The 10,716-nt window shown below is 47.4% G+C and overlaps 1 protein-coding gene across 1 annotated transcript; it reads right to left on the bottom strand.

The window, feature by feature from the left end:
• Nucleotides 1-3,975: 3,975 nt before the first annotated feature.
• LOC123133436 (uncharacterized) lies at nucleotides 3,976-4,894 on the bottom strand. The gene is made up of 3 exons (XM_044552924.1): nucleotides 4,764-4,894; nucleotides 4,311-4,667; nucleotides 3,976-4,179 (listed from the first exon to the last, which is right to left on the bottom strand). The coding sequence occupies exons 2-3, from the start codon at nucleotides 4,570-4,572 to the stop codon at nucleotides 4,112-4,114; spliced, it is 330 nt and encodes a 109-aa protein (XP_044408859.1). The 5' UTR covers nucleotides 4,573-4,667; nucleotides 4,764-4,894; the 3' UTR covers nucleotides 3,976-4,111.
• Nucleotides 4,895-10,716: the final 5,822 nt, after the last annotated feature.

Genomic DNA, 10,716 nt, shown 5'->3' with positions numbered 1-10,716 from the left:
TGCTAATCTTTTCTTTTTCGGTGTTGCCTAGTATATTTTTTTGCATATATATGATTGTACATCCTCTTCATGAACATGCATCTCTAACAGGTACCTAGTTTCTTGATGGCGAGATGGAAGTGCTATGTCATGTACAAATGGAAGGTTCCGGGGGTGTACAACGAGTGGCATGAGTGTCAGGCGCAAGTGAATGGGTTCTCGGGCGCCAGCCATAAAGGCTTCAAAAGAAGACAAGAAGGAGAAGCTAGTTACTTGAGGTTCACGCTAGCACGAGAGAGGACTCGTAACTGCCACCTCATGTACTGCATAGTTCCGCTCTCACTCTTAGTGATAGCTCTTCTCGCGTATACCTTTGTTTAGATGGATGACGTTGTAGTTGCAAGTATTCGAGACTTACATGTATCGCTATTTTCGAGATGATGACAAGATACCATTTTGTGTTGGATGATGATTATGATGAGACTATTTGTATGTATATGCTATGATTATATTTGTGGTCTCGCAGGCATTTGTATGTGTATCATGATGACATTTGTATGTGCTAAAGATTCTTCTATAAAGCCTGTTCAAGTACAAAACAAATATGCCGAAAAATAACAAAAAACTACTAAAATTAGCAGTAGCGAGTGGAGAAAAGTTAGCAGCAGTGCCACGATAGCAGTAGCGCGTCCAGGCAAAGGGCGCTAGAGCTACTAGCAGTAGCGAGCTTCCATTAAGCGCGCTGCTGCTACACTTGTGTAGCAGTAGCGCTGGTGAGCACGCGCTACTGCTACGTGTTAGCTGTAGAGCCTTATTAGTAGCGCCGGTCCCCGCGCTACTGATACACCTAAAACCCGCGCTGCTGCTAGCCTTTTCCCTAGTAGTGATGGGTTGGGCGCAGTGAGTGCGTTCTATTTCATTATGGTTCACATACTTGGCTGCTACCCGGGATGGCGGCAACCTGGTCTGGTGGCGACCTACTCGGCGGCGGTGTGTGTTGGGGTATCCGGTGGCGAAGCGCTGAGTTGGAGATGACGGCGGAGCACTGATACCAGCGGAAATCTGGTCGCGGCAGTGCGGAGGAGGGCAAACAGAGAAGAGGAGAGTGCTGCTTAGGCAAGGAGAGGGGAGGCGTATATGACCGAATTGGCACGGACTCCAGTGGCCCGCTATACGGAAACGGATGTCTTGGGTTGGAAGCGGATATTTCGGATACGAATAGGCATTTTCTCGAATATGAATATCGGATATTTCGGATTATCCACTACCCCTTTCCACCCGTAGGATGAGTATACTTGAGCCTATGTGATTGTGCTGTATATTCAAAAAATACTAAATAGAATTTTTTTTGTTTTTCTAAAAAAGTAATTTTTTCTGAAAAAAGGCACTGCAGCCTCATTTTGCAGTTTTTTCAAAAAAAAAACAAAAACAAATTGGTTTTGGGCTTCAATCGTCAATCGTCACTCGCAGCATCATTTCCCGGCGCAGTCGACGTTGCAAAGCCACCAAGGGACGCTGTGCCTGCACCCGTCGTGGCACTGCTGGTAACAGTTGCAGAAGGACATGGCGTCCACCTGTTGTTTGGATGGCACAGCGTGACAATGGCGGCGGCCCTCTTCTGCACCGCCATCCCCTCTCCTTATTTGCACGAGCTATGACAAGAGAGTAGGAAAGGAACTGATGTGGGAGTTTTCAGGTGACTGGTGGCTCACTTAGACAGACAGATATGTGGTCTTTATGTACTGGAGTTTTGAGGGCAATATCGGTATTTGACCCGGAAAATTTGTAGTGTAACACGACAAAGAATTGCAGTATTTGCTAGCACATCAGATTACCCACAATTTCAGGCTTGGCTATTTTGTTGCCATTTTTGCCATGGCATTGATTTCCTAAACAAGATGGTGCCTACTGCCACTTACTAGCCCCTAGTGGCCTAGTGCGCACCTGAAAATAACCTTGGATCATAAACCGATTAGACAAGCGCATGGTGAAGAGACCTGTGCTGATGTAGAAAGAAAACCGAATGCAGTTTTCAAACAATGCTGTTTGGTAGTAGTGACGGACAGATTGCTATTTCAAGTTCCTGGGGATGTGAAGTAGTCCCTCCGTTCCAAAATAGATGACTCAACTTTGTACTAACTTTAGTAAAGTTAGTACAAAGTTGAGTCATCTATTTTGGAAGGGAGTAGCTGCCTGGAAGGACACCTTCTGTGAATTGAATTTGCACAATTCTCTCTTTCTTTAACCAAATTTGCATCTATTCAGTAGCAAGTCCCGTGTAGGCTTCGGTGAGTTTGCTAATGTTTGAATTTGAATTCTTTGTTGAGTTGAATATACATATGATGTATACACGCGAGTGTGTGCTTCAGTGTGTTGGGTGTGTGATTGTCGTTCTTGTTAGAAAACTATGTATGATACAGGGACATGTTGGGTTGCTCCTCTTGACATTCTCGGGGATGGGGTGAACGAATCTCGCACAGTAAAATCTTCTCTTTTGGTTAGACTGGTAGATATGTGCCTGTAAGTTGTATTTTTTTTTACTAAAATGTAACTATACATATGAATATATCTACTGTTAGGCAGCTTTGCTTACATATTCCCCCTCCCCCCCCCCCTCGCGCGCCATATCTAGCGCGCCTGTTGGAGATGCTCTAACTGCAGTCAAAACAAAGCCAGGCATGTCCACTCGTCCCCATTACGTCCTCGATCATATTTGCACGCGGCCCAACATCCTCGGCTCTGCACTAGGCCGTATACCTAGTGCCTGTTGATCCCACATACCCCTGCACTGATTTCTGCCCAGACTGGCCCAACAACGAATTCAAACGCAGGCACCGAGCCTCCCCGATCGCCCCGATCTGGTCGGCCGCCGGCGCCGGCACCAGCGTTGCCATTGGCCGTTTTTTCTTCCGTCGTGATAATACAGTCCAAGAATGGGAATCAATGAAATACTGCAAAGTAAGCGCTGGCAAACGTACCGTGGGGATTGGTCCCTTCGATGGCCGAATGATCGTCGGAGCCGTTCGCCGGAGAACCTCGACCTTATCTTCCCCCTTCTATCCATCCCAAGGCTGATCGCTTGACAGAACAATCACGTTGATGTTCCGGCGACTTCTTCTTCCGAATAGCCCACCCGAAGAGACTCGCAAATGATATCCGACGGCATCGGCCATGGGACCTCCGCCACCAATCTGGTCACAGTGCGGTCCTCCTCGTCGAAGATCGTCCCGGAGAGAGCCCAAAAGCGATTGCCCCGCCGACATCCGGGGCGGCCCCGGGTGCCCTCGCGGTCACCAGTGTAGTCGCCTCCCTGTCTCTCGTGAGGTAGCTTGTGCTTCTTTAAAATGGAAGAGATTGTCACTTCCCAGCCTCTGCACCAACTAGTGATACATACGGCCATTTTAGTATGAGTATGAAGATAGGCAAGGTCCTCGGAATTTTCTAAATCAGTATCAAGATATTTCTTCATGAGTGGTTCTCCCTGTACATTATCAATTCTAGAAACTAAACTCGGGTCGTTAGGATGAACAACCGCAAGGCTAGTACAATTAATTAGTTGTTCCCTTTGTTTAGAAATATAAAAGCGTCGTTTAGATCACTAAAGTAGTGATCTAAATGCTCTTGTATTCTTTAGTGATATAAATGCTCTTATATTTCTTTACGGAAGGAGTACCTTTTAGTTGGTATTGCATGTGTTCATGTTCACTGTTTTCTTTTGATTGTATAAGGACGGGCCAATCGCACGTCAAATTGCGGCTTATATATGTCCCATTTTGTGTGTGACCGATGAATTTGTTTCAAATTATTTTGCTTTTGTTCAGACTCATGCAAGGCTTCGGTTAGTTTGCTGATGTTTGAATTCTTTTACATGTTATATTAATCCTCTCCTACGTTACTTATTCCTCGCAGAAAGAAGATAAGACAATTGTGATCTTGCAATCTGGTCAGAGTATGGTATCAAAGACACATCAAATTAGCAGGGATTTACCAAATGCATCGATAACTAGCTTTATTATAAGATTCACAAACTTCCTCACAATCACAAGTAGTGCACCGAAGCCAAATACATTTTATTGCATTGGTGCAGCAGTTCGACATCATATGATCCCATGATCGGCCGGATCTTCAATCTTCAAGGAACCTTGGCCCGTCCATGGCGACCCCACGTATCGTTGCACGCATGGCTACAATATGCGGCGCCTGCATATGCAAAAATGGCAGTGCAAGCACAAGATCATCAGAACAAAATAACAGCATAAAGAGCACACATATTCCATGAGTGTGCCTCTACGAACGCACCCATAAAGCAAGGTGGTAGGAGGTCCTCTTACCGGATGGCGCCGCCGGCACGCCGCATAGGGAGTCCTTGGTGCAGGCGACCATGCAGGCGGCTACAGGGTCATTCTTGTCATCACAGCTGCCACCACACACGACCTTGCAGAGCATCGGGAAGGCGTGCTTGCACTCCAAGTAGCACTCTCGGTAGCACTTGCAGGAGTAATTGGAGAACTGTTGATGGGATGGCCTGGACAGCATGAGAAGTAGGAGCATGGACAGGGCCGCAATCACTGCCGCTCTCTTCTTCACCACCATGTCCTTCCTCGTACTGTAACAAGAGAAGTGGGGAACTACGTTTCAGGCTCTTGTATGGAGGGCTCTGTACATGTTTCAGTCTGGAAGTGGATCTCCTGCGAAGGAAATCATTAACCCTGAGATCAAGAAGATCCGAGGAGCTAGGAATCATTTGCGTGGAAATCTGAGAGAGAGGTAAATCATGGTCGTACTTCCAAAACTGTAGATCCGCCCGATGGAAAGTTGAGCAACCTTTTCTGAAGAAAAGTCAGCACCAAATCGGCAGAGTATCAATGGTGGCAAATTCAATCGGCAGAGTATTTGATGCTAAAAGAAAATGCAGAGCAATCTCTGTCTCTATCTCTAGTCTTTATCTTTATCTTTATCTCTATATCTATATCTCTATCTCTATCTTCTCTTCTCTTCTCTACATATACTTATATACTTATATATTATAGGGAGCGCTTGGAACTCATTCGACTGAGAAATAAAATGGTCTCAATCGAATGACGTGGCGATGACGTCGTTGTTATTTGTCCCAGCCCGATCGTCAGGCTCCTTTCTCCCCCCGCACAAAACAAAAATAGAAAAGCCCAATTGGGTTGAAACTTCTCCCTTGTTAGTTGTGGGTTGTTGGCCTTTGTCTTGTGGGCCTTTTTGGGTTGTGGGCCTTTTTGGGTTGTCAAGAAAAAAACAAGAGAGCCCGACATTCAAACTTCTCCCGTGCTTGACCTTCTCTCGTCTCTCCCCTGTCTTCCCCTGCTTCTATCTCATTTGAAACAGTAACAACACCCACCAAAAAATGTTAACGGCTCTCTGGAAAAAGATACGTTAAAGGAGGGGCCACCCGCCATAGACTTGAGGATAAAGAAAAAAGAAGAAGGATATACAAGAACTAGTGGCTTTACTACTATTTTCATCCTTAGAAAATGATTATATATATATGTGTGTGTGAAAAAAACTATATAACTATGATATATGAAAAGAATAATGACTACTAACAACCACCTAAAAAAGCTAAAAACAACAGACAACCTGTAAAAAATGATTAAACAAAGTTTTCGCCATCACTGACAAAACACTGCCCTTGACCCCCTAGATGTGGTCACATTATACGTCTTGCAGGTGCACTTGGTTATGTTGAGTTGCGGTTTGCGGTCGAATTGTAGCGATTGCAACTACAAAACAAAGAAGGCCTAAAAAAACTGAACCAATTTCATTTGCGCTGATATCCGTCCGCCCCGACCCTTGGTCATGATCATAATAAATGTCGCGGTGTTAAGTTTGGGTGTGTTAAGTTTGGGTGTCATGTTATATGGCTTGCAATTGCGTTTGGGTGTGCTGACTTGCGATTGCACTTGGGTTGAGGCGGTTGCAACTACAACCTCCGGCCCGACCCCCAGTTGCGGTCACGTTATATGTCTTGCAATTGCACTTGGGTGTGCTGAGTTGCGATTGCGCTCGGGTCGGGGCGGTTGCAACTACAACAAAAAAAAACTAACAATAAAAAAAAGGAACCGATTTCATCGGCGCCGACAACCCTCCGCCCCGACCCCCGGTTGCGGTCATGTTATATGGCTTGCAATTGCACTTGGGTGTACTGACTTGCGCTTGGGTTGAGGCGGTTGCAACTACAACCTCCGCCCCGACCCCCAGTTGCGGTCACGCTATATGTCTTGCAATTGCACTTGGGTGTGCTGAGTTGCGATTGCGCTCGGGTCGGGGCGGTTGCAACTACAACAAAAAAAGCTAACAATAAATAAAAAATGGAACCGGTTTCATCGGCGCCAACAACCCTCCGCCCCGACCCCCGGTTGCGGTCATGTTATATGGCTTGCAATTGCGCTTGGGTGTACTGACTTGCCCTTGGGTTGAGGCGGTTGCAACTACAACCTCCGCCCCGACCCCCAGTTGCGGTCACGCTATATGTCTTGCAATTGCACTTGGGTGTGCTGAGTTGCGATTGCGCTCGGGTCGGGGTGGTTGCAACTACAACAAAAAAACTAACAATAAATAAAAAATGTAACCGATTTCATCGGCGCCGACAACCCTCCGCCCCGACCCCCGGTTGCGGTCATGTTATATGTCTTGCAATTGCGCTTGGGTGTGTTGTGTTGCGATTGCGCTCGGGTCGGGGCGGTTGCAACTACAACAAAAAAACTAACAATAAATAAAAAATGGAACCGATTTCATCGGCGCCGACAACCCTCCGCCCCGATCCCCGGTTGCGGCCATGTTATATGTCTTGCAATTGCGCTTGGGTGTGTTGTGTTGCGATTGCGCTTGGGGCGGTTGCAACTACAAAAAAAATTAACAATAGATAAAAAAATGGAACCGATTTCATCGGCGCCGACAACCCTCTGCCCCGACCCCCAGTTGCGGTCATGTTGTATGTCTTGCAATTGCACTTGGGTGTGCTGTGTTGCGATTGCGCTCGGGTCGGGTCGGATGCAACTACAAAAAAAAACTAACAATAAATAAAAAAATGGAACCGATTTCATCGGCGGCGACAACCCTCCGCCCCGACCCCCCGGTTGCGGTCATGTTGTAAGGCTTGCAATTGCGCTTGGGTGTGCTGACTTGCGATTGCGCTTGGGTTGAGGCGGTTGCAACTACAACCTCCGCCCCGACCCCCAGTTGCGGTCACGTTATATGTCTTGCAATTGCACTTGAGTGTGCTGAGTTGCGATTGCGCTTGGGTCGGGGCGGTTGCAACTACAACAAAAAAAAACTAACAATAAAAAAAGGAACCGATTTCATCGGCGCCGACAACCCTCTGCCCCGACCCCCGTTGCGGTCATGTTATATGTCTTGCAATTGCGTTTGGGTATGCTGTGTTGCGATTGCACTCGGGTCGGGTCGGTTGCAACTACAAAAAAAACTAACAATAAATAAAAAATTGGAACCGATTTCATTGGCGCCGACAACCCTCCGCCCCGACCCCCGGTTGCGGTCATGTTATATGTCTTGCAATTGCGCTTGGGTGTGCTGTGTTGCGATTGCGCTCGGGCCGTGTCGGTTGCAACTACAAAAAAAACTAACAATAAATATAAAAATGGAACTGATTTCATCGGCGCCGACAGCCCTCGGCCCCGACCCCCGGTTGCAGTCACGTTATATGTCTTGCAATTGCGCTTGGGCGTGCTGAGTTGTGATTGCGCTCGGGTTGGGCGGTTGCAACTTCAAACAAAAAAAACTCCTAAACAAAAAAAATGAAACAACCCGAAAAAAGAAAGAAAAATAGAAAAATGGAACAAGATTTCCACCTGTAGAGACAAAAAAAATCCGCCGCGCTCCATGTACTGCAGCCGCCAACGATAAGAAGAAGAAAAAGGAGTCTTGTCGTATATTGTAGTAGTATATAGTACCTTCTCTCCTCTCCTGTGTACTTAACCGATCCATCCACATGCACATCCACATCAGGGCCTGACGGAAGTGCGAGGAGGCTGCAGCCCATACAACAAAAAACAACAGATGGGCTGCCAGCGGGACAACACATGGGCCGCGCTACCCCGTCGGGCGAAGTCTCCACCTGGACACATGAATCGTGGAGCGTTTCGATCTGACGGCCACAAAAACAAATGAGACCAAAGAAAAAAACATTCGAATGAGTTTTAGCAAATCCGTATATTATATTTCTTCTCTATCTCTATCTCTATCTCTATCTCTATCTCTCTCTATACTACTTAAAAAGAACATAAGGTTCCCATTTCACTTTTTTTCCACCTCCCCTTCGTCCAACCTTCGATGTATATGATAATCAATCACCTTAATATACTTACCTTCTGAATCAATTCTACTTTAGTTTACTTACCAAATTTCTAATCAAAATATAAGATAACTCACCGTTAGAATTTGATGAACATTTATTTACACAGTCGCATTATAATTGACAGGTAAATCACGAACTAGCGTAATAGAATATTTATATCCTTTGCAACGCACAGGCATTATTCTAGTACTACCTAAAAGAACCCTAAGGTTCCATTTCCCGTCTTAGGTCGTCCCACCTTTTGTCACGCCTCTCCTCGTACGACTCCCCACCCCTCGATTGATTTTCCTCCCTCCCTCCCTCCACCGGTTTTCACTGGTTTTCTCATTTGGCCAAACAAACCCAACCTTTATTGGGTAACGATATGGCTGGACAAACCCAACTTTTATGGGAAATGTTTACGCGCGGTGAGCCGGATGAACGCTCGGGCCGGTATCTTCGCCATGCTGGCGCTAGCCATCAGGAAGGGAACACGTGTACCTTATCCTCTCCCCAACGCCTGCATCTACTCCTTTCCTCGCGGCGTTGACCTCGCTTTCCCCTTCACTTTCTGCCTCACCTCCTCCGACATAGCACCAGGCAGCTCCGAGCACTCCTCCCTTCGCACCTCACGTTGCACCTCCTCCATGGGGGTGCTGCTCCCATGCGCCATGGCCTGCGAGCTCAAGGTCAGGGCAGCCATGGCTTACGAGCTTGGGGCGGACTGCGACGGGGGCTCCTACGAGCTGCTACGGGCGCCATGGCTTGTGAGCTCGGGTGCAGACGATGACGGGGGAGACTGCGATCTGCTATGGGCAACGCCGTTGAGCATTTGCTATTGGGAGAATCTCACCGGAGCTGCAAGCATTAAGCGACACCTCCCATGTTACAACTGGCGTTCAAGGAAGCTACCACAAGCGCCGCAAAAAGCTTCAACCCGTGACGCCAAATGTTGGGACCTCTCAGTGCCATCGCAAAAAGCTACAACCGGCGTCGCAAAAAGCTTTGACCGGCATCGTAAAAAGCTTCAATCACGATGACATGTCAGGGCTGGCTACTGTCAATACCAAAAAAGCTGCAACCGTTGTCGCTTTGCTACTATCCGCGTCGTTGTTTGCTACATACTTCACGGCTTAGCTGCGATGTGCGACGACGGCGGCGATCAACAAGTTGTATGCTTTTGCTGGAATGAAGACTATGTGTGCTACAACCGGTTATGGCAGAGCTACCACCGGTGATTTTTTTACTACAACCATGTATGGATTAGTTGTGACCTTGGTCGGGAGTTGCAACAGTTGATGTTTTTGCTAGTACCGGCATTGTTGTTTGCTACATGCTTCACGACTTAGCTGTGACGTTTTTACTACAGCCACCGCTGGATTTTGCTTCATCCGTTCGTGGATTAGCTGCAACCCGCGATGGCCACGACGGCGTTTTGCTGCAACTGCTCTTTTGTTTTGCTACCACCGGCAAAGATTTTTGCTACATCCATGCATATTTGCTACAACGGTACTTCAAACACGGTGATGAGCAGCGCGAGATGCCGGTGGGTTTGTCACGGGGGGCGAGGCGGTCGGAGGCAGGACGAGATGTGTGCGGGGGAGACGGGTGCAGAGCTTGGGGGAAGAATGTGCAGCTGACCCGCAGGAGTCGGACACACGAGGGGAAGAGACGGGATCATGTCGTGAAGAAGACGACGACAGAGGTCAAAGATGCCAGATCGACGTCTACTAATACGGTGAGCGGCAATGGCGAGCCGAGGCCAGGGGGAGGAGGGGCGATGGGGGGCTACAGAAAATTCCGTCGGGCAATGACGGATGAGGGCTAAACCAGGATGAAGACGAGTGGGGGAAGGAAGAAGAGAACGCAAACCCAATTGGATGGCTGCGCGCGGCTGAATCGGACGGCCAGGGGCTGACCGGTCAAACGGTTGGGCCGGCGCACCGGCGCGGATTAGTGCCAACTTTTATTTGGTAACACAATCAATTCACACATGGCGATTGATTTCTTTTTGGTAACCCAGGTTTTTCTTTAACCTTGAAAACAGTAGGAGAGGCTCCTACTGTGTGATTAAATTAAAGAGTCAGTGTGTCAACTGTACAAGCAGGTTACAAAGCTAAAGCTCCAAGAGGGTGAACCGAATGGTAAGCCCAAAAGAAAATTACAGATTGTCAAGGAAGGAGATAATGAACTCCTTGTGGCTATCCCTCACTCTATGGGTGAGGAGACAAAAATCAGTAGTAAATCTATGCTTCCATGAAGTGATAGTCGGGGCAATACGTCTAAAAACCTTGTTGTTCCTCTCCTTCCAAATGCTCCATGCAGCAACTAGAAAAACCTCCATGAACATTGGCCCATCCCATGTCTATTTTGCAGTTTCAATCTTGCAGAGTCGGCAGTTGTCCAAAGTCCAT

The sequence above is a fragment of the Triticum aestivum genome, chromosome 6B (genome assembly GCF_018294505.1).
Source record: "Triticum aestivum cultivar Chinese Spring chromosome 6B, IWGSC CS RefSeq v2.1, whole genome shotgun sequence".
Taxonomy (NCBI): domain Eukaryota; kingdom Viridiplantae; phylum Streptophyta; class Magnoliopsida; order Poales; family Poaceae; genus Triticum; species Triticum aestivum.
The sequence above is the reverse complement of the archived record's forward strand: the minus strand, read 5'-3'. Positions and strand labels throughout refer to the sequence as shown.